This window comes from Theropithecus gelada, chromosome 11, assembly GCF_003255815.1.
Source record: "Theropithecus gelada isolate Dixy chromosome 11, Tgel_1.0, whole genome shotgun sequence".
NCBI lineage: Eukaryota > Metazoa > Chordata > Mammalia > Primates > Cercopithecidae > Theropithecus > Theropithecus gelada.
In genome coordinates this window covers 22,055,746-22,080,329 of record NC_037679.1, presented here as the reverse complement: position 1 = coordinate 22,080,329, position 24,584 = coordinate 22,055,746, and the positions used below count along the sequence as shown (strand labels likewise).

Here is a 24,584-nt window from a genome sequence, read left to right as displayed (position 1 = left end):
CATAGATAATTTTGCAACAATGTCCTGAATTAAGAAAATTAAAATAGGACTGCATTTAAGTGTCTAGATAGTAAACAAGGTAAGCTTTGAAAAGATACTTCTGTTTCTATGTTGGAGGAAAATGCATTTATTTGTCTAGATAGTAAACAAGGTAACTTTGAAAAGATACCTTTGTTGCTACGTTGGAGGAAAATGCTTGTATAAATTTATTTAACAATTAAGTACTAACAGTCCCTGTTTCTTTTTCTTTTAGGCTAGTCAAGTGAAGCAGCGGGAGTGGAGAAGGAACAAAGAAATCTGTAACTGGCTGTGATCAATTAGTTGTAAATACCACTGCCCTCAGACCAGCGTCTGATTTCTCAAGAGATCTTTTTTCTTGTATATTAAGCTTATTCTGGGTTCAAAATAAGATTTGCTTCATAGATAGTGATGCATACAGTGGTAATAAAAAGAAAAGTAAATCGACAAATACTTAGGGAAAAACTTTTAATAATCCTCATGCAATCCGTGTAGGCTTGTTTATTTTTAAGCCCTGAAAATCTCTTACACCCAGTGACTGCTGGTTTCCACGGCAGGACTTAGAAGCGTCCCACCCTGATTGCACCTGTCTCCCCTTTCCCCTCCTGCTCCCAAAGTTTCCTTTCTGGAGGGTGAAGGCAGCATTCCTCAGGAGTGGATTCTTCAACGCTTTTCCCGGCTGCCCGGCTCCACGTGACAGCCCCTAACACCTGTACCGCCTCCAGCTCACAGCGCCCCCATTCCCTCCGGCAGGTACAGACCCAGTCGGTCTCCCCCTCCCCCAGGAGGTCACGATCCCGGTGCGAGTCTCGCTCGGGCCGGCAGGGGAGGGGCTAACCAACGGTCACCGCAGCAGCCTGAGCCCTTGCAGCCTGATTATCACATGACTCGGCAGCGGTAGCCGTGGCAGCAGCCGCGGCGGCTCCGCGGGCTCGCCGGGTGGGCTCAGTTCCGCGCACGCTGGAGCCGAGTGCAGGGGGCGGGGAAGGGACCTGCTGCAACTGCAGCTGCCTGGTCGCTACTGGAGCGCGCGGTGACTCCCCCCGCCGGCCCGCTCCATGCCGCTCCGTTGCGGAAGTGTAGCGTGGGGAGGCGGCTGCCGCCGCGGCACGGAGCACGAGAGGCCGGGGCCCGGCCCCCTGCAGCACTAGGCTCTGGGAGCCGCGCGCGGCGCGTCCCAGCGGCCCGGCTCCCCGTGCGCCAGGCGCCCACCGCAGCCTGCATGCCCCGCGCTGCGCCTCGCCCGGCCCCCGCCGCCTCCTGCTCGCACCGCTGCAGTCGGGCGCCGGAGTAATATGCTCACTCGAGTGAAATCTGCCGTGGCCAATTTCATGGGCGGCATCATGGCTGGCAGCTCAGGCTCCGAGCACGGCGGCGGCGGCTGCGGAGGCTCGGACCTGCCCCTGCGTTTCCCCTACGGGCGGCCAGAGTTCCTGGGGCTGTCTCAGGACGAGGTGGAGTGCAGCGCCGATCACATCGCCCGCCCCATCCTCATCCTCAAGGAGACTCGGAGGCTGCCCTGGGCCACTGGCTACGCAGAGTGAGTGCAGCGACACCGGCGGCGCCCCTGCTCTCCTCGCGGCCCTTCCCCGCACGGTTCCAGCCCTCTTCTCTCCCTGCTTCTCGGCCTCAGGGCTCTCCACTAGCTGCCGGCGTCCAGGCCTCGGCGGGGAGCTCTTTACTTACACTGGCTATTTCCCTCTTCTCCCCACTCCCTCTTCCCCCAACCCAAGGACGCGGCGTCTCCAGCCCCGGTATGGGTGGTGGAGGGGTGGGTGGCAGCGCTGGACCGTGGGAAAGCTAAGGTGAGACAGGTCTGTGAATCCGGGGTCTCTGTCACTTGGGGGAAAAAAAGGGCAGAAAAGCTCTGCTGAAGTTTGAAACACATTAGGAAAATCTGCTATCTCTATTCCCACCCTCCCAAAATATAGTTGGCGTCCCCGCGTGATGCAGAGTTTGTGGGGTGGAGGCTTAGAGGAGATGTCACTGCGCCTGGGAGCTTGTGTCCGATTCCGGGAGGTGGCCGTGTCTGAGTGCGTGGTTGTACATTTCCGAAGGTCTCAGTTTCTCACTTTCAGCCCGCGAGTTCCTTCGCTTCTCCTTTAGCAGGTAGTAAAATGCTGCGCGTTCGGTAAATGCCAGTACTATTTCCCTCAGTCCTTGGGGAGAGGGAAATTTATTCCAACTGTCTAATATAACATGTTCGTAATCCGCTTTGGTGATTAAGCTTGCGTTTGACTGATCAGCTATTTCAGGAACCGACTGAGTCAGGTTGACGATCTGGAGTGGAACCGGGAAAGGAGAGGTGGAGGATTTTATTGCCCTTCCCCCAGCTCCATGGCCACTTTTCCATTAACTATTAATAACCATCTTATGAATGGTAAGATAAGTAACGTTTTCCCTTCTGTCTACTACCTCAGTTGTAGGAAACGGGAAAACTAGGACACATTTAGAATAGAATTCGGGGTTATTAATGAACCAGGGGGTGCAAACGTGCACGCAAAACCTGGTGCCTGGCACACCTGCGCCTTTTCCTTTAACCCCATCCCCTCGGTAATTTTAGCCCACCCCTATCCGTGCACGGCCTCGCTGCTTGATTGGTTCGTCCGGGAACCAATCAGCTCTTCCAACGCCTGGGCGCCTTGACGCTGACCCTGTTCTGGTGGCCTGGATACCCCCGAGCAGGCTTGGTTCCTGACGCTGAGGATTCCGGTGGGAGAGACTGCTTGGAATCTACTCCACTTATTATCTCTAATTTTCCTTTCCTTCTCTCATCATCCTATAAACGCGTTTCTCCATGGGCTGAAATGGAAAACGTATAAATGGGGCTAGACGATTGGAGTGTGAAAGTGAGGAGGCAGAAATGCGCTTGATGGGAGCTCAGACAGTAAAAATTAACACTTCATAAAAGATGAGCGTGGAAAAGAACGTTGTGGGTGGCGAAGGTACAAAATAGCATTGTAATTTCCAAGAGAAAGCCAAAGCAAAAATTAAACACCTGTGTAAGGAAAGACCTAAAGGAGAAAAAAGTGCCTGCCAAACATACCAAACACTGTTTCTTAACTGAAATAAAAACGTTATTTAAAAGCCCATTTGGGCCGGGCGCGGTGGTTCACGCCTGTAATCCCAGCACTTTGGGAGGCCGAGGCGGGCGGATCACCTAAGGTCGGGAGTTCGAGACCAGCTTGAATAACATGGAGAAACCCTGTCTCAAACTACAAAAATTAGCTGGGCGTGGTGGCGCATGCCCTAATCCCAGCTACTCGGGAGGCTGAGACGGGAGAATCGCTTGAACCCCTGAGGCAGAGATGGCAGTGAGCCAAGATCACGTCATTGCACTCCAGCCTGGGCAACAAGAGCAAAACCCAGTCTCAAAAAGAAAAAAGAAAAAGCACATTTGGACCCTTTACGAGACAGAAAGCAACTTGGAGGCATACACCGTCCTGTAATTGTGTAGGTGGGGGTCTTTGTGCCTGCCAAACGCCCGAGATCTGTCCCCACTCCCGTGAGTTTCCCAGGGCGAGGGCGCCTGTCAAGGCGAGAAGGAAAAACAGGCAATGGTGAGAAAGTTGTGAGAGATAGGAAAGAAGATACTGAAACACTGAAGGTGGAAGCCGTTTTGACAGTAAACGGAAAGCCTCAGATAAGCATGAGGGAAAGGAAAGAACGAATTGCAGAATGTTTGCATGCCTATGGTAGGCACCGGATGCAATGAGACACGCAAGAGAGAGTGCTTAGAGGGCTCCCCCCATCCTCTCTGGACCTCCATTTCCTTATCCCTAAAGAGTTTATCTTTTTCCTAGAATAAATCATGAGAGATATTCAACTTGACGGCTAGGAAGGCCACCGTAAAATGTTACAAATTTTAAAGTTAGTGGCAAAAGCAATTACATGTGTGATAATTCAAGCAAAGACCTATTAAAAAAAAAAAAAAAGTCAGCCCCTCTTCCCCAGCCCTGGCTTACTCCCTAGGAGTAATGAGGGTTCAGTGTTTGGGTGATATTTGGCTTTCAGACTTCTTTGGATGCCCTCATAAATACATATCATGCGTTTTGTTTTTTTTTCTCAAAATAGACTCATACTAAGCATATTAGTCTGTAGCATTTTCACAAAACACTGTGTCATTGACAGTATTCACAAGTAAACACAGAATTACCTCATTCTTCTTAAATATATACTATTAGTAATAGCTAACATAGTTAATGCTTACTCTTTAGTGCTAATACTGTTTTATATTATCTGATTTTCACAAAAGCCCAATGAAGTAGGCACTATCGTTTCCATATTATAGTTGAGAACACAGAGGCACTGAGTGATTAAGCAACTTGCCCAGGGTCAAGCCTGTGTGTGAACCCAGGCAGTCTGACTCCAGAACTCACAACACTAAACTCATTCTCTACAGTGGATTAAGTTATGATGTATTCATCTGTACCTAGGAATAGCCACTAAAGTCTTGGCCATCTCTCCTCACCTTTATCCCTGTCAGATGTTATACTGCACCACTTCCTTATATCTTGAACTGTTTATCTTCCTGCAAAAATGCATCCTGAATGATCAAAATGGCTGAAATAGGGAAGGAAAGAGAAAGACAAGTAGGGACTGTGGCTGTGATCAGAAGCTGCCACCAGTAATGCTGCCCTTTCCTACAGGATTTACTGGCAGAAGAAAATTGTCTTCTCTTTGTTCTAGAAGGTACCTGAGAGGGGTTGAATAGGTAGGAATATTGCTCAAATTGTGGTGATAAGAACTGCGCTAAGGAGCTAATGCCTGAATCAGAAGTGATCTGTTTATCTCTCTAGAAGGTGAGTCAGGTTCCAAGCCTTCCTTGGGAGGAAAAATTGACATCTTTTGGTCAATGAGTTAATGTTGATGACTGACCCTTTGAGATGGTAGAAAAATTAAGAAGAAATGGTCTAATCTTTTGCCACTTACTGTTAAACCCTTTCAAGAAGAGAGACTCTATAGGTTATAGAACTAGAGAATTAGCCGTAAGCAATCCCTGCTAGACTTGAGGTTGCAGAAACTGAAGATGCTTGTTCATTTCAGTATTCATTGGCATTGTCCTAGATGGAATTTCCCAGCTCTTGAAAAGCTTCCCATTATAGCTGAAAAGTTTAGCCACTTGGCTAAGGGGTATTTGCAAGGTTGTAAAGCTCTGTAAAGCATTGTAGTTATAGATAACATCTACTAAGCTAAAATCTTTCTAAAAACATGCATTAGCAAGTTTTAAGTTTGGCTTTGAAATCAGTGACTGAGCCTGTTTGGTCTGCTCATTTGATAAAGCCCTTGGGGAGCAACAGTCTGACCCAGAGACCATGGGGCAGCTACTTCCTTTCTCTTTTTTTTTTTTTTTTTTTGAGACGGAGTCTGGCTCTGTCGCCCAGGCTGGAGTGCTGTGGCCGGATCTCAGCTCACTGCAAGCTCCGCCTCCCGGGTTTACGCCGTTCTCCTGCCTCAGCCTCCGGAGTAGCTGAGACTACAGGAGCCCGCCACCTCGCCCGGCTAGTTTTTTGTATTTTTTAGTAGAGACGGGGTTTCACCGTGTTAGCCAGGATGGTCTCGATCTCCCGACCTCGTGATCCGCCCGTCTCGGCCTCCCAAAGTGCTGGGATTACAAGCTTGAGCCACCGCGCCCGGCCTACTTCCTTTCTCTTAAATACCACCCACGTGGAGGTTGGTTCATTTTTGTAATGGGTTAGGAACCCATTTTGGCTTTTTTTCTTTTTTTACCTGTTTGCCCAATTTTTATCCTGTTGATGAACAGTTGGTTTTAGAGATGCCAGCAGACATGGAATTTGTGCCTGAAACTACAGCCGTAGGGAATGCCAAAGAATGTGCTGTGGTTTTGAGCAAGAGTATTCTGTATGTTAATGCATCATATTCAGGTTTTTATCAGTGATACATTTCTTTACTTGTACAGAAAGAATACATAAGTATAGCTAATTTTACTTAGGTTATAGCTATAACTATAATTATTACTTTTTTCCTATTTCTTATAAAAGTACCCCTGGACATAAGTACAAACAAAAAGCCACTTTGAGAGCATCTGTTAAATGTATATCATACAAGTGTATGTCTCACAGAGTTGAAAATTATGAAATTTTTGATGAAATAACCTTATTTAAATCCAGCCAACAGCCTACAAGTATTTGGATTTGTTTTGGACTCTGCAGGCTGTCTGTCTCCTCGGGTCATTGGCACTAATTGCTTATTACCAATAAATGGCATTAGTTGGCTGGGTGGTGGTGATGACACAAAACTCACTATTTCTTTCTTGCCCCAAAGCTCGGAAATCCCCTGGCCTTTCTTTTTCCCTTCTAACCCTTCCTGGCTTACCTGCCCCTCTTACTGATACCTCTTTGCAGAACTCCTGCTTGGAAACTTCCTGTTTGACTTTTGCAACTGAAGAAACTCGAGGTTCTCTACTCTTGTGTAAGGATAAAAAGAAGTGGGTGAGGGTATTTGCAGATGAGTTAGAAGTCCAGAGTAGCCTGAGCTATTTCAGCTACCATTCTGGTGACTTACAAAAGGTATTAATTTCCTATTTTAAAGCAGACAGCTAAGCGTTCCTTCATATTTCAGATATAACATTATAAAGAAATCATCCCCCTTAGGTGAAGTCCTGGGGATGTCTCTTTTCTTAGGGAAATGCATTGGCTTCTTTCAAGGACTGGTGATGCTTCAGGCAAAGGGTTTAACCATGCAGGGGGGTGTTTACTATATGTTTCAGTCCCAGTTTAGGTAGACATCCACATCTCTGATATGAGCCCACTATACAGTGCTTTTAATTAAGGTTACAGCAGTACTAGTTGAAATTTTAAAACTGCATACTGGAATTGTTTTCTAAAAATACATTAATGTTCACAAAAGTTGTTTTTAATTCTCAGTGTTTGGTAGAAATAAACTCTGGTGCATTTATAGTTCTGTGATTTGCCTAATTTAAAGGGAGGATTAATTAGCTTGCCCCCTTGAATTTATGCTATCATTTTTCAGGAAATAATCATTCATCTGCTTCCATTATTTCTCTCAATTGATGAAATCATTGCAGTCCTACTATGTGTCTAGCACTGGTCCCATGCTGGGTTCATAATGTAATGAGACATAGTCATAATCCTCAAGAAAATGTTATAGCATAACCTTCCTCCTTTTGTACTTCCTTTGAAATTAAATTAAAATGAAATTGACTATTAAGGTTCAAAGGGACCAGCACCAGGGGTTTTGTTTTGATTTTAATGTCTTAATGCTTCTGGGTAATTTTGAATCTCAGTATTTGGAGGCTTTAAGTCACATTAGGGAAGCAAACTTGTTTTTTCCAACCAGCTTGTGATTAGCTTTGTACCTGAAGGCCCAAGACCTCAGCTGCTGTTAGAGAAAAAAAATTATTCTGACACTTGTTACAGTGCTAGGGAAGACTTTACTCAAGTCTGTTGCAATATAGGAAAACAACCCAGCTCAATACAGCATTGACAGCTGGTACTTGTAGGCAAAGAGCAGAGTGTGAGGGGTCAGTGGAATGGAAAGTTACTCAGCAGGGACATTAAACCAAACTAAACTGACCTAGCAGGATTCTTGCTGAAAGCAGACCAAAGACTTATACATCAAAGGTGGGGAATGAGGAACTTGAGCAGACATCAAGTTTGGGGGATTCTTACTAGCCTGACTTAACAGGATTCTTGCTTAAGGAACAGGACTGGGGCCAATGTTGTGGCCTAGCAGAGAAGAGAGGCCTGAGTAAAGTTTGGTGGAGGACAGAATCTTTGTCATCCTTGCAGATGGAGGAGAAGGGGAAGAGAGTAGATGGTACTGCAGTTATTTAACTATGATTTTCATTCTGATTTATCTGCATTACTTCTGTGACCTTCCATAATTGACTGTGTTTCCTACTAACCATGTAAGGAGAGCAGATGCCCTTAATTATGGTGCAAAAGAAGCAGGATTGAACCTAATTATACAACATAATGTTATGGCAAAGAGTTGAGGAGCCTTTCCCATGCTGTTTTTCAGATAAGTGGTTTTCCCTAGCTTTCCAGTTTGGTACTACAGTAGATACTTTGCAAATTATTAGCTTAAGAATGCTATAGCATTTGATTTGTTTGGCCCATCTCCCATATACCACATAGTAATGGGATCATTCCTATTTATACTTTATTAGAGGCATTGAAAATTGCTAAATGCAATAGTCATTTGTTGAGCTAGTCCTGTGTGTAGGTTCTGTACTAAGCACTTTACGTGTAAGGATTTAATGAGATGAATGCAATGTAGGTAAGTAAGTTGCTCAAAGTAACAAAGCTTTTTAAGTGGCAGATCCTGGATTCATGTCCAGTTCTGTGAAACTCCCACCTTTGGTGGGTTCTCACTGTGTCTAATGAAATACTTAAAACATTTTTAACCATAAGATACTCATTATAGGAAATTCAGATAATATAGACTAGTAAAAGGTATGAAGAACATGAAAGGTATGAAAATGTTTGATAATTAGTAAATTATCAAACATAACCTAGTAAAAGGTATGAAAAATGTTTGATAATTCATTAGCCACTATTTATATTTTAGATTAGGTCTCTCTGATTTCTTATATAGATGTTTTTTAAAAAATAAAAGCTGATCATATGTTTACATGTCTTTTAACATGTCTCCTTCACTTAAGAATATATAATGGACCCCTCTCCAACATACATTCTTTTTTCTTTTCTTTTCTTTTCTTTTTTTTTTTTTTTTTTGAGACGGAGTTTCACTCTTGTTGCCCAGGCTGGAGTGCAGTGGTGCGATCTTGGCTTACTGCAACCTCCGCCTCCTGGGTTCAAGTGATTCTCCTGCTTCAGCCTCCGGAGAAGCTAGGATTACAGGTGCCCATGACCACACCCAGGTAATTTTTTGTATTTTTGGTAGAGATGGGGTTTCATCATGTTGGCCACACCGGTCTCAAACTCCTGACTTCAGGTCATCCTCTTGCCTCAGCCTCCCAAAGTGCAGGATGACAGGTGTGAGCTACCACACCCGGCCTCCAACATATATTCTTTATTTATTTATTTATTTATTTATTGAGACGGAGTCTTGCTCTGTCGCCCAGGCTGGGGTGCAGTGGCCGGATCTCAGCTCACTGCAAGCTCCGCCTCCCAGGTTTACGCCATTCTCCTGCCTCAGCCTCCTGAGTAGCTGGGACTACAGGCGCCCGCCACCTCGCCTGGCTAGTTTTTTGTATTTTTCAGTAGAGATGGGGTTTCACCGTGTTAGCCAGGATGGTCTTGATCTCCTGACCTCGTGATCCGCCCGTCTCGGCCTCCCAAAGTGCTGGGATTACAGGCTTGAGCCACCGCACCCGGCCCATATATTCTTATTATGTCCACTGCGTAATATTCCACTGAAGGGCTTCTCATTCATGAATCTCCCATTGAACATTTAGATTTACTTTTAGGCTTTTAGTGAATATCTTCATGTGTTTTTTTCAGCTCATCCAGTTGTTTCCTTATGATTAACTTCTAGACATGGAAAGCTTGGGTAGAAGCTATGCACATTCACAACTGTGATACCTATCAGATTCGTTGTATCAATTCACACTGCAGCCAGCAGTATCTACCACTTTAGTATTAAGCCTTTTAATATTTGCCAGTGATCTGATAGATGATATATACTTCATTGTAATCTGTGTTTGATTATTGAAGAAAATGAATAAACAGATGTATATACTTATATGTCACAGATATTAGCCATGTAAATATCTTTTTTTTTTTTTTTTTTTTTTTGAGACAGAGTCTTGCTCTGTCCCCCAGGCTGGAGTGCAATGGCGTCATCTTGGCTCACTGGCTCACTGCAACCTCTGCCTCCTGGGTTCAAGCAATTCCTGCCTCTGCCTCCTGAGTAGCTGGGATTACAGGCATGCGCCACCATGCCCAGCTAATTTTGTATTTTTAGTAGAGATGGGGTTTCTCCATGTTGGTCAGGCTGGTCTCCAACTCCTGACCTCAGATGATCTGCACACCTCGGCCTCTCAAAGTGCTGGGATTACAGGAATGAGTCACTGCACCCAACCTATTTAGAGATCTTTTTATGATTTTCCTGTTTATATTCATTTTTCTGTTGAAATAATGTTTCATATTTATAAGTGCTTTTTATATTTTAAGGCTATTCACCCTTGGCCTATCATGTTGTAATATATTTTCTAACATGTTCATTTTTTAACTTCATTTTTTTTTCTTTGCAATGCAAAATTTAATATTTGGGTGGTCATACCTAATTTCTCCTCTATGGCTTCTATTTCATATCAGGCTTAGAACATGTAAAGTACTAGAATAACCATCCTACTCCTTTTAGCTACTTACAGTCCTTAGTTGCAAGTCATAGAAATGCCTTTGAGCTAACTTCGGGGCATGGGGGGTGGGGAAAGAAATGGTAATTAGATACCAACTGTCTTATAGAACCCAAGTATAGGAACAACTTGGATTTTACAAGGGACTGGAACCCTGAACTGGAAAGCTAGCCAGCAACAAAGTGGCCATTCTTTCAGTCTTTCACCAGGGCACAGGTGACTTCTCCATGCCACCAACAAGCAACCAGACCACATCAACTGTGGCCTCAATTCCAATTTTGAATTTTTGGGAGAGAGACTCCAATTGGTTCAGTTTGTCTCAGATGTCCACCTTTGACATAGGTAATCTTAAATATGGCTGCCAGGACCTACCCCTGAGAATGGGCAGTTCTTTAAACAGGGAGGTGGTGGTAGTTAGGGCTGGGCAGATAGTTTAGAAGATTCTACTACTATAGGTAACTTAGTCAACAGATATTTGAGTACCTTCTTTGTTTCAGGCACATATTAGAAGACAGATGAAATGACCAAATAGACAAATGTGTCAACAGGCAAATAGTGATTGTGTCTGAATATGCCTGCTGCCCTGCCTTGCAGCCCTTGGGGAGCTGTCTAGGCTAGGAATTCAAAACTGTCCCAAAAATGCCATAGAAGGGATAAAGACTCAGGCCAGCTTTGGAACTAAATATGGCTTGAAGATTTGTACCAATAAATAAGTATTACATATTAATATAAGATGATGTAGCTCTTTGGTCACAGGGGTATAAACCTGGCTAGTATGATACACCAGAGCTCTGCTCATTTTTGTTTGTTTTTTGAGATAGTCTCGCTCTGTCACCCAGGTTGGAGGGCAGTGGCCCGATCTTGGCTCACTACAATACCTGCCTCCCCAGTTCCAGCAATTCTCATGCCTCAGCCTTCCGAGTAGCTGTGACTACAGGCATGTCCCACCACACTTGGCTAATTTTTGTATTTTTAGTAGGGATGAGTTTCCTCATGTTGCCCAGACTGGTCTTGAACTCCTGGCCTCAAGAGACCACCTTGGCCTCCCAAAATGCTGGGATTGCAGGCGTGAGTCACTGCACCCCACCTGCTCGCTGTTATTTTTATTTCTTTTCCTCATCTCATTTGTCTAAGCAGGTAGGGTAATGACAGACATATTTGGTGAATGGATGTTTATTTTATAAAACAAAAGTTCAACTTCTATAGTTTCCCCTTTTTTAATTAGTCTAAGATATTTACCTTTTTCCCTTTATTAGACATGGTTTTAATCTGATATTCATCTACTTATATTATTTTTGTAGTTTAAATGCAGGTTTATTGAGTGCATTTCCTTTGAGACAGAGTCTGAATGTTGCTCTGTCACCCAGACTGGAGTACAGTGGTGTGATCCAGGTTCAATGCAGCCTCTGCCTCCTGGGTTCAAGCAATTCCTGTGCCTCTGCCTCCCTAGTAGCTGTGGCCACAGGCACGCACCACCACACCTGGCTAATTTTTTGTATGGTAGAGATGGGGTTTTGACATGTTGGCTAGGCTGGTCTTGAACTCCTGGGTTCAAGCGATCCACCTGCCTTTGCCTCCCAAAGCACTGGGAGTACAGGCGTGAGCCACCACACCCAGCTAATTGCATTTCTTGAACCAGTTGAAATCTCACGTTTTGTAGTCTGCTGCTTGTATTGTTATCAAATGTCATCTCGGGTTTCCCTGAATATTAGCTTACAAAGAAAATGTATTCTGTTTTTTCAGAATATTCTACATAAAATTCTGTGCCGGCAATTTGGCTATGAGAAAAGCTTAGAAAAAATAAGACCAGTGGATGATAGTCTCGAATGTAGTAAATTCACATCTCCTTATGTGCTTGTATTATGTCACTATTTACCTATGTTTGTGCAAGCATGATTGAAGGACTAACATCAAAATTCAGAAACTGATTTCTGTAAGAAATTCACTCTAAATGCTGAGCTGACAGAGATTATGTTCAGAAGACCAATGGCAGCACTGAAAAGTCAGCCATGTGGGTGATTCTTACAAGGGGCTTCCATCCCTGTATGTGTAACCTGGGATTTATTCCTTGGATAGGCATCCCAGCTGTGATTAAGTGAGTCACCTTTTTGACCCTTTGAGTTGGTGACTGCCTACAGTTGTCGAGCTGGTTACTGCCCCACTTAATCCCACTCTGGGCCTCAGTTTCTTCTTACAAAATGGGGTCATTGAACTGCATTGGTAGTTCTCAGAATTTTTATTTTGTAACCTTTTATCATTTCAAAAATGTTGAGAAAACTGACATGAGGTTATTAACTTTTTATTTTGCCAAGCGTGGACATAATCAAATCTGTCATCTACCATCACCAGTGTTTCATGAAATAAAGGAGTTTTAAAACCAGAATCATAGAGGCAGATAACCTCAGCAAAACAACAGTTTTTAAATAAAATACTTTTAGTTTTATGAAAAAGGTATGATATTGTTTCTGTTTTTCTAAATTTTCATGGACTCATAAAATCATGTATTTTACCTGCCCTAGAGGATTGCCAATGCCCTTTCCAGTTCTAAACTCTGTGAGTTCCTGGAGTTAGGCCAGGAACCAAGTGTTTGCCCTCAGGGCTGAGGTTTTTCACAGTGGGGCCTGCTGCCTCCTTTATTGTGATTATAACTCGGAATTATTTTTTCCCCCAGCATTTTACTATGAAAATTTTCAGCCAGGCGCAGTGACTCACACCTGTAATACCAGCACTTTGGGAGGCCGAGGTGGGCGAATCAGCTGAGGTCAGGAGCTCGAGACCAGCCTGGCCAACGTGGTGAAACCTCGTCACTACTTAAAATACAAAAATCAGCCAGACTTGGTGGTATACACCTGTAATCCCAGCTACTCGGGAGGCTGAGGCAGGAGAATCGCTTGAACCCGGGAGGCGGAAGTTGCTGTGAGCCGAAATCGCGCCATTGTACCCCAGCCTGGGGAACAAGAGTGAGACTCCGTCTTGTTAAAGAAAAAAAAAGAATGGCCGGGCGCGGTGGCTCAAGCCTGTAATCCCAGCACTTTGGGAGGCCGAGACGGGCGGATCACGAGGTCAGGAGATCGAGACCATCCTGGCTAACACGGTGAAACCCCGTCTCTACTAAAAATTACAAAAAAACTAGCTGGGCGAGGTGGCGGGTGCCTGTAGTCCCAGCTACTCGGGAGGCTGAGGCAGGAGAATGGCGTGAACCCGGGAGGCGGAGCTTGCAGTGAGCCGAGATCCGGCCACTGCACTCCAGCCTGGGTGACAGAGCAAGACTCCGTCTCAAAAAAAAAAAAAAAAAAGAAAAAGAAAAAAAGAAAATTTTCAAACATGCAGAAAAGTCGAAACCATTGTAGACTTAACACGTATATACCCGCCATCTAGCTTCTGTAATTCACATTTTGTTAGATTTGCTTTATCATTTACCTGTCTGTGTACCCATTTATCTGTCCATCAGTCCAGTCTTGAGTTATCTCTAAGCTGGTTTTTTTTTTTTTTTTTTTTTTTTAGTGCAGTGGCCTTAATTTATGCTTTTAAGTTCTTTTCCATAGAAAATAAAAAAATAAGTTTGAGTGACTTTGACATCCTCAGTTGAGAAAAATAGCAGCAATTGGGTCCTTGTGCATGGAAGGGACCACCTCAGACTTCAGTTTTATAACAGTGGCCCCTGCAATTGCTTGCTCAATTGATAACCTTCCCATAACTTAGCATCCACATAGCTGAGCTTCACATGGGGTCAAATTTAAAAGTATCTCTTTGCTATGCTCCCATTTAATTAAATTAGGAAATCTGCCAAAAACTTGAATCACTCCTCTTTTCAGCTGGTGGCCAGGCAGGAATGCTCCCTGAAGAGTACTCTTCAACAAAGACTTCAGAATGTGTTACCTGAAAAGTGCTCATGATGAATCAGGACATCACTGTGTTTTCCATACGTCTGAAGTAGAGATTGTCCACTAGACAACCTAGGGAAAGCAGAGTACCTGCTCAGCTGCTCTTTTTCTGGTGTGATCAGATCAGCTGGGTCCTCTGAAACATGAATCCATAGTGCTTCCTTTGTTATACTATTTCTGACTTAGTTTTCTCTAAACGGCTGTGAAATTTAACTGCCTAGCTGTATTTTCTTTCTGTGGACTTTATGCTCTCATATTTAGGAGAAAGAATAAGGGAACACCAACTTGCATCTCTGTAGCTCTGGATGATTATTAAGGCCCTGGTCTGTAATGCTTAAAGGTAAGCATCTGTTGTCTATGTTCAGTAAAAGAAGAAAATGAACCCCAGAGAGAAATCAAGTTACTTTAGAATCGCAGGCTGTCCCATGACCCTGGTGACCATCACTGAATCATTAAACCTGACCATTCATTGTGTGAAATTATTAAAAAAAAAAAAAAAAATCCTATCCCCATAAACAAAATGCCACATAAGTGAATTAAATGTGTTTTATTACTCAAAGGAAACTAATTTTCAAGAGGCTTTATATTGAATAAAGGCATGTTGGCACATCAAGTTTTGCATAAAAGGATACATTTAACAGTACTTTAAAATAGTTATATTGAATATAGTAGTCTCTTAAAATTATACTTCCTTACTATATGTGCATTCCTAAGTATAATAGTCAAAACCTTGTCAAAATTACTATATTTTTGGACTACACTGCTATTTTAAAATATTTTAATGTTTTTGGAAAGCCTGTATGTCTTAAAAACCAATCTGTACATTTTATGTAGTGATGTTTCTTTTTTCTAAAGTTAATAAATACCCCATGTGTTTTAACATCAGTAGCTACTTAGAAGTAAGGAAATGTACTTAGGAATTCTGAGTAATGGGACTCAAATCGTAAGTGAGGTTTTATGTGAGTCCCCTTTAAAATTTAATTTGGGAGGTTTGTTACCTAAGTTTTACTTAAGCAGAGTCAGGTTTTTGTTTGCTTGTTTGTTTTAGAGATGGCGTCTCACTGTGTTACCCTGGCTGGAGTGCAGTAGCTGTTCACAGGCACAATCATATCACCCTATGGGCTCAAGTGATCTTCCCACCTGAGCCTCCAGGTAGCTGGGATTGTGAGTGGCCAAGTTTGCTTCAGAGTCAAGTTTTAATGGAAATTTTTCAAGTTAGTGAACTTAGGGGCCAACAAGTGTGACAGCATTCAGTTAGCATTCATATCTTCGTCTTCGGCAGTGTGGTCTCTTGGGGTAGCCGTCTTGAGTGTGTGCATCTACATTGCTGGCTTGCAGAAGCCAGGCCTAATGGAGCCTTGCTGAATGCATGGTGTAATTAATCATCCCAGGGTTCTGGGCAGACCAATTACTTGCCCAGCTGGGAGGACCAAAGTGGCTTGTGTGCTTTACTGTACTTTCAGGAAGTTGATAAATACACATTTAAGCTATTAAAAAATGGTACATCTTTACCTGTGATCTTTTTCATATAAGTATAGGAAGGAAAAAAATCTTGTGATAAACTGATTTTTTTTTTTTTTTTTTTTTTTTTTTTTTTTTTTTTTGAGACGGAGTCTCGCTCTGTCGCCCAGGCCGGAGTGCAGTGGCCGGATCTCAGCTCACTGCAAGCTCCGCCTCCCGGGTTCACGCCATTCTCCGGCCTCAGCCTCCCGAGTAGCTGGGACTACAGGCGCCCGCCATCTCGCCCGGCTATTTTTTGTATTTCTTAGTAGAGACGGGGTTTCACTGTGTTCGCCAGGATGGTCTCGATCTCCTGACCTCGTGATCCGCCCATCTCGGCCTCCCAAAGTGCTGGGATTACAGGCTTGAGCCACCGCGCCCGGCCTGATTTTTTTTTTAAATAAAAATATGAACGGGCGTGGTGACTCACGCCCGTAATCCTAGCACTTTGGGATGCTGAAGCAGGTGGATCACCTGAGGTCAGGAGTTTGAGACCAGCCTGGCCAACATGGCAAAACCCCATCTCTACCAAAAATACAAAAACTAGCCGAGTGTAGTAGCAGGTGCCTGTAATTCCAACTACTCGGGAGGCTGAGGCAGGAGAATTACTTGAACCCGGGAGGTAGAGGCTGCAGTGAGCTGGGATCACTCTACTTCACCCCAGCCTGGGCAATAGAGTGAGACTCTGTCTCAAAAAATAAATACATAAATAAATAAAATAAAAATGCTATAGATTATTGAGTTTCTATATTTAAGTGATCTGCTGTGGTGTACTAATAGTCACTATATGCCTTTTTGAAAAGGTGATTGTTGACAAAATATGTTACACACAGCCGGTAAAAATAAAAGATGGAGTGTAAATGTTCAGTAGGAAGCAAATTGTAAGGTACAGTGACTGTGAACAGCCCATAACAGGGTGTCAGTGAAAGCAGGAATGGAAAACCAAACTGATATTAATAAAGAAGGGACTATTAAGAGTTTTTACTTCTTTTTTTTTTTTTCTGATGCCGGGTGCCATGACTCATGCCTATAATCCCAGCATTTCGGGAGGCCAATGCAGGTGGATTGCTTGAGATTAGGAGTTCAAGACCAGCCTGAACAACATAGCAAGACCCAGTCTCCACCAAAACAAACAAACAGTCAGATATGGTGGTGTGCACCTGTGGTCCCAGCTACTTGGGAGGCTGAGGTGGGAGGATCACCTGAACCAGGCAGGTCAAGGCGGCAGTGAGCTGTGATCTTGCTACCACACTCCAGCTTCGGTGACAGAGTGAGACCCTGTCTCAACAAAAAGCAATTTTAAAAAGAGGATTTTTTGTAATATAAAAGAGGAAATAGCTATAGTATTTTGTTGTAAATAAGTAACGTATGACAATGGACTCTAAAAGATACGTTTGGGACAAACAATAATTTTATTGGCCTTTTAGGACAGTGTTTGCCCATAAGGTATGGTTTGGAGTGGAGCCAAAGAGTGAGATTAGATGCCCTCTTGGCATCTCTCCCTGTGATTATCAACAATGAGGCTATGCCACAGAGGACCATGCTGCTCTGTTGTTAGAACCAGGTGTCCAGAACTGGGCTGGTGACTCAGTGCAGCAGCAAATGGGAAGAAGAGAAGAATTGGCAGCTCTGACTATAGCAGCTGGTGTTTATTTATGTATTTTTTTTTTTTAATCTTGGTGTTCAGCTGGGAATCACATGGGTCCATACTTGAAGTCCTGCCTGTCCTCTTCTCCCCATTTCCCTGTCATCAGTTTAGTGCTGACAGAGACTACCTGGCCACGCTGCCCTTTTGCCCCTTGCACACCACCTGAAGCCCTGCCACCTGCCTTGCCATCCTCAGAGGGACCACCCGATGTGATTCGTCTCTGGTTCTGGGCTCCATGAGGACTTGTGCTGTAAATTCCTCAAGTCCTGGTTCCCAACCTTCTCAACATCACGAGCCCTTTTATTATTATTTTTTTCTTGGATGAATTCCTTGTGAAAAATTTTGTCCAACAAGCTGTATTAAATAAGCATTAAGTTACTCCTATTAAAAAAAATTAACCGGATACATCGTGTCTCCTAATCAGCACGAAGGTGTAGTGAAAAATCATATAGAAACTGATAACATTTCAGCCAAAAGCAAAGGAATTAACCTTTGTGAATCTTGAGTACTTCTTGCCCACAATGTTTGTCATTAGCTTCTCCCCCACCTCCCACCCCCCAATATTTAAAACAGGTTAGATCTCCTATTGCTACCTTCCCAGGTCTTCAAAGAGCCTAGACCACAAATGGGACTCTCTGCCCACAGGTTTGGATTTTGTATCACCTGAGTTACCAGCAAGCTATGCTCAGATGAGTGTCAAGATCATTCTGTTTGGGTTTCAGATGTGTAGCACCTTCCTCAGGAACATTATTTTAACGTCCCTGATGTTCTGTTTCTTGTTGAAAAACTGTCTTTTAATAGTTTTATTTTGTTGCCTTCCAAAGTGCTACAAGTTGCCCGAGAGGCACAATGCATGTCAGCTGCAAGTTTAATTAAACTCGTGCTGAGAATATTATTTTTCTAGCAGAGTTTGACCCTTCGGCAAAAGTTTCTGTTGCACAAATTTCTATCTCCACTGACTGTGGATGAGAAGAACTTAAAATTATCTTGAGATGTTTACTAATCTGTCAAAGTGGAGGAAGGCATTGGTTAGTCAGGAACTTAGAACATAAACTATCCATATATTCTATCACCTGTAATTAGCTTCAATTGATAATTTGTGTGCGTCTGTTAGTACATATCTACTTTCAAACTGGGATAATTCTATATACTGATTAGTTTTTTCACTTCAAATGGAGTCACTATCTTCCCATGTAAACAAGTATTTTACTCTCTCATTTTTAATGGCTGCATTGTATTCTATTTGTGGTTGTAACACACATTTTTCTCCTTGATGTTAGCCAAGTTTTTACTATTGAAAACAGTCCTGGGATGAACCTCCTTGTAGACAAATCTTTGCTAAGCTATAATTTGAAAAGTGACATTTTTCTGGGAAAAATACTCAAAAGGGACTTTCCCAATATTTCTTGTGACATTATTTAATAGTTAGAAAAGATCAGTGTTTAGATTGGAAATTGTTTGGGGAAGCGTTAGCTATATACTTTAATGTACTTTACCAAAGTAGTGTTTTGGTGAGCTGGACATACTGATTAAAAAGCATTATGGCTTCACTTTAATATTTAGGTTTAAATTGCCCCTTTTTTGGTATCATCATGCATTCACTGTGTGCTTCACATGCCTTAAGAGGCAAAAGATACAGAGGTTTTAACCTTGGGAGGCTCACACTCTTCTTGGGAAAATAAATTAATGAAAAGTTGAGAACCCATGCATAGCATGACAGAGGAGTAGCATGCTGCTGGGGTGGCACCATGATCAATAACTTGAAGGGGCAGCTTGTGGTAGTCTTGGCTCTTTCCCTAGCCAGTCTGTGACTTCAGCAAGCAGCCTCACTATTTTAATCCTCAGTTTGCATATTCATAATGTTAGGTCATTGACTTAGCCCTTCCCAGCTGTACAGTGCTGTCGGAGTAAGTGTCATCACAAAAGTTGGGTTCTTCTTAATTTCTAATGACTTTTAAGTGGGATACTTGTATATACTTCACTAAAAATTAACACTTTTTCTTCTGCCTTGTCTGCTTTATCTTAAATAAAATCTCTGAATATGCATTTTAACAAAAAGTGGAAGTGAATTGAAAATCTAGTTACATTTGTTTCTATGAAACAAATGTCTAAATCTAACAGCATGAAAAACCAAGTATGGTATAGTGGAAACTAATCCCCTTGCTTAGAGGATAGTATCCTGCTCTCCCCACCCTTTACAGCATGTAGAGTGAGCACCAAGCACAGGTTATAATATTGTCTCTAGAAAAAAAAATCAAAAAATAAAAATAAACTTCAGTAGCCTATCCTGAATAAAAAGAGACTAAATTTTTAGGCTTTCCCCCCATAATTCTTTTAAAGTGATGTGATATGTTACTCTATTGTCCAGAAAGGATGACTTAAAGTATTTGCCTGGAAGGGGGATGTGCTTCAAAATCTTATCAGTGAAGCAAACAAAATCATGGTGGTGATGACAAGCTTTTCCTTCCACTTTGGAATGTCTATTTTGAGACATGGTTCTGTTACAGCCAAATTATAATTTGTAAGGTATGTGGATATCGAATTAGGGTCTACTAAAAGTTGAAAAAAATGTAAAATTGAAAGCTCTTACTGATCCTTCCAGGAAAAAAAAGAATGAAGATCACAACTAGATCTGAATTCAGTCTTTCAATTTAGCCTCAAGTTGTCTGTAGGTGGGTGACCTGAGGACATCTATGTGGCTGTCAGGATTGTGCTGCCACTTGGCACAGAGCTAATGTTCTCCCACTTTGGCAGTTAAATTGCCGCAGAAAGCAGCTGCACTTGATGTAATTTTAATCAATACCTTGTACTTGTACATGGCCCTGCAGCCACGTGTCACTGTACTGCTCTCAGCATCTCTGACCTGAGTAAAGGACGCAGAGGTTTGCTTGAGGTTTGGTTTTGAAAATTCGCATAAGTCAAATTATATTTTAAAAGCACCAGGAAGCTTGCTTTGTGACCTATGTCAGTGCAAGACATTTTCATAATGTTCAGAATGGTACTGTTAATCAGTATTGGTTCTTTGGAAGTTGAACTTTCACATGCTTTTTTTTTTTTTTTTTTTTTTTTTAAAGTAGAGGGTAACTAGTGGTCTGTTCATTTCAGATGTTAAGCGACTGACAGCTAGCATCAATAGCTCCTTGAAGGTCATCAGGGTTAAGTGGCTAAGGATGAATGACTGGGACTCTGCCTACATCAGCTTCCTCCCTAATGTGCTTTTGAATATTCTTCAAGGATTGATTTATTACTTTTCAGTAACTCCATTTATACCAGAACTGCTTCAGCATTCATTTATATAATAGAGTTCTTCTGATTTAAGTACAATTCATTTAAAACAGTATGCTCAAATAATTTTTTTCTCACACACAGAAAAAATACTCTTGGTGTTTGCACTTAAAAACATATCTTTTCCTGAGATATATTTATTTTTACTATATCTCAAAGCAGTGATTTACCTCATCACTAAAGCCAGTTTTGCAGCTCTGTTAGGAATCTAAACAGTTTATTCTATTCAGTAAATATCATTGGTTAGGTACTTATAGACTTAAAGATGAACCATCTCTACTTAACATTCACACTTTTCAGACTGTATTATGAGACAGATACCAAAACAGAAGATGTTTAGATTGTGTTATGTTATTAAATGTTTTGATAGTTAAAATTGTTTATTAAAGAAAATAATGTATGATCAACAATGCCCATATTTAGCAAGCCATATTAGTTACAAGTAAAACTTAAGACTCTTTCAGCTAAGTTGACAGAAAACCATTAAATTAACTCAGTTTTCAGTCAGCTAACATTTATTAAACCTCCTCATGGAGTGTAAGGAAGGCTCTGAAGGTTAAAAAATATATTTTCTATTTTCAAGGGGTTCACAAGTTAGCAGGGGAGATATAGTGTGTATAACTGTAATATAATAAGCTACTGTGATGAAGGAGTTGATCAAATGTGATGGGAACCCAGCAAATGGGCACAGGCTGGTTAATTCTAAGTCTGGAGGAAATGGGAAGAGGTGAGCAAAGCTGACTGTTCGAACCCTGGAGGAACAGATGTTGTGTAGAGGAGGCACATGAGGTAGACAGCAGCATGAGGAAGGTCATGGCGGTATGAAAGCGGCAATTTCTGGGAATTATAAAAATCTTTTGTGACTGTTTGTAGGCCTGTCAAAATCCCTGACAGGGTATTTGTGGAGCCTGAACCATCTGACACTAGACATACAATGATTCTCCCTTCTTACAGAAAGAGTGGGTGCTGGTAACATTTGACTGCTCTTTAGGTCTGCCAGGCATGTCCTCTGGAACCTCTCTGTGGGACTGGTGCTTCCCTTCAAGATGGTAGATGGAATCACGTCTGAATGTTGCCTCTGTATTTAGGACTCTTGCTGGGCTGCTCTTGGGTACACCTGTATGCTATGTATCCAGGATCGAAGGGGAAGTGGGAGGGACTTTCCTTCTCAGGTAAAAAACCTGCTGGGATTTGTCATGGATGGGGGTCCCAGGTGAATTCACTAACGACCATAATTTTTGCTACAGAAAAGGTACTAATCCCTCACTTGCTGGTTTGATCACCTGGAGATTTCCTGCAAAAACTCTGCTACAGCTGTGCCCAGAGCCCTCCAACCATTCCTGATTGAACCATGCAGGGAGCAGAGCCAGTGCTGGAGCAGACAGCAGAACTCCTGAAGGTCCCGCGTGAGGCAGAGGGCTGCAGGCACTCACCACATATGCCAAGAAATAAAGAGCCACTGAAACCCTAAGCCAAGTTTCTTTTGTCCTGAGATTTCTAACTCATTGCAGTTAAAAGTCATCAAAGTAAGAGTCCAGAAGGCACCAACTCTTAACACCAACAAAAAACAAAAACTGCATAGAGGCAGGGACAGGGCTGAAAAGATAGGTTTGCATGAGATTGTGAAGGCCCTTGTATCTCATCATAAGGAACTTTATTTACATCATAAGCAGTGAGCAGCCACAAAGAATTTTTTTTAGGAAGCAATTATTGGGAATGACATGAAGTTTATGTTTGGGAAAAGTAGCAGATATGGGAGTGAAACAGATGAAGGGTGAGGTACAATGGTGAGATGGAGAAGAGGCATTGTTGGAGGCTTTCCAGATGTAAATCTAATAGATTGCAGGACTGGGAATAATGAAGAGATATGTTAGCGACATCTAGTGCATACCCTTCTTTCTCTGTGTGGGCACATGGGAGGCTTACACCTCTCTGCTCCCTTTGTAGGTAGATGAGTCCATGTGACTAGTTCTGGCCAGTACATTTTGAGCATAAATGAAGTGTCACTTCTAGGCTGATGCCTATAATTGTCATTGGAAGACCTTCCAGTATTTTCTTCCTCTTGAATGATAATGGAGAAGGCTAAATGTTAACACTCCACACAGCACATTGTGTCTTCCATTTCTTTCATTTGTTGTCGTAGCGTCCTGTGCCTTTTCCCCTCCATCACTTTCCCTCTCCCACAGATGTGCTAAGTCATTGCTATTGGGTAAAACAACACACTTCCTCTTCCAGGCTGCATCACCCCTTCAAGTTACTGGGTGTACTATTGCTCCCTTTTTAAGAAAATCTTCCCCTCCTTGTCTTAGTTTACGTTGCTGTAAAGGAATACCAAGGGCTAGGTAATTTATAAAGAAAAAAAATTTATTTGGCCCATGATTCTCCTGGCTGGAAGATTGGGCATCTGGTGAAAGTCTCAGGCTGCTTCCACTCATGGCGGAAGGCAAAGGACAGCCAGCATGTGCAGAGGTCACATGGCAAGAGAGGAAAGGAGGTGCCAAGTTCCTTTTAACAACCAGCTCTCAGGAATAGAGCCAGAACTCACTCATTGCCATGAAGATGCACCAAGCCATTCTTGAGAGATTTGACCCCATGACCAAAATACCTCCCACTAGTCTCCAATTTCAACACTGGGGATCAGATTTCAACATGAGACTTGGTGGGGACAAACCAAACGACAGCACTCCTTTATTTCCTCCCTTATAGAAATGTATATTGGGCCAGGCATGGTGGCTCATGCCTGTAATCCCAGCACTTTGGGAGGCTGAGGCCAGTGGGTCACTTGAGGTCAGAAGTTCAAGACCAGCCTGGCCAACATGGTTAAATCCCATCTCTCCTAAAAATATAAAATTAGCCAGCATGGTTGTGCATGCATATAATCCCAGCTACTCAGGAGGCTGAGGCAGCAGGAGAATCGCTTGAACCTGGGAGGCGGAGGTTGCAGTGAGCCGAGATTGCACCACTGCACGCCAGCCTGGACAACTGAGTAAAGCTCTGTCTCACCAAAACAAAAACAACAAAAACCAGTATATTGAATGCTTACTTTGTCAAAAACTTGTCTGGGTGCCAAGTACACAAAGACAAGACAAACCTCTTTTCCTGAAGTTGTCTAGCAGGAGTCCCATCCAGCCGAACAAGCCACTGTAGGAAGGCTTCCCCAGGACATGAGCCAGGAGCTGAACCATAAAGCAGCCAGCCAGACAGTGGAAGGCTGGAGAGGAAAGCGAGTGTGGGTACATGGAAGGGCAGAGTAGGATGCGCCTGGGAAGCTGCGGGGTGCTCTCCATGCTTTGCTTCCACTTCAGTGCTACTTAGGAAAACGCTCACTGGCAGTGACTTTCTAGGTGCAGATAGTCAGTTTGAAAATGTGCGCATCTTCCACATCCTCACTGCAAGGGTAATTGTCGCTGCTCACTCTCTAGTCCATGAAGTCTTTTATCTTGTAACTTCTGGAGACTGCTTCAGGTTCTTTTTCTAGTTTTCTCACTACATTCCCTTTTCTTCTCAAATCTCCCTTAAATACTAATGTTCCCCAAGCTTTCCAGAACTTTTCCTCCCTTTCTTCCTCATCTTCATTAACAATTTTATCCATATCACTTTCTTTGGAACTTGAATTTACCTATAGCCTTGCCTCTCCCTTAAGCTCTCCACGGGGTCCCCTCTGCTGTGATCATTCCTTCACTCTGCCTGCCCATACCATATGTTTTGCATGAGCCTGCATTTGTATTTGTTCAAAATGTGAGTATAAATTAGAGTAGCTGTAAAGGACGTGGTGGATACTCTGTGCCCATGTATCATCTACAAACTAATGGTTTTTGACAGTGCCAGGTGGAAGCAGTTGGATAATGCTGAGGCTTCACTGTGTCAATACGTAGGAACAGCTGGGGAACAAATCTGCTTTCAGTTTCTAGAGCTACGTCAGTCTGTTAATAAAATTCTCTTA

At 42.8% G+C, this 24,584-nt stretch overlaps 1 protein-coding gene across 1 annotated transcript in view; it reads left to right on the top strand.

The window, feature by feature from the left end:
• The first annotated feature begins 864 nt into the window (after positions 1-864).
• PPM1H (protein phosphatase, Mg2+/Mn2+ dependent 1H) overlaps positions 865-24,584 on the top strand; it is a 288,777-nt gene continuing 265,057 nt past the window's right edge. Inside the window, exon 1 of the mRNA XM_025402759.1 lies at positions 865-1,558. Within this exon, the coding sequence (XP_025258544.1) occupies positions 1,314-1,558 (245 nt within the window). The 5' untranslated portion in view covers positions 865-1,313. The remainder of the gene's footprint in view (positions 1,559-24,584) is intronic.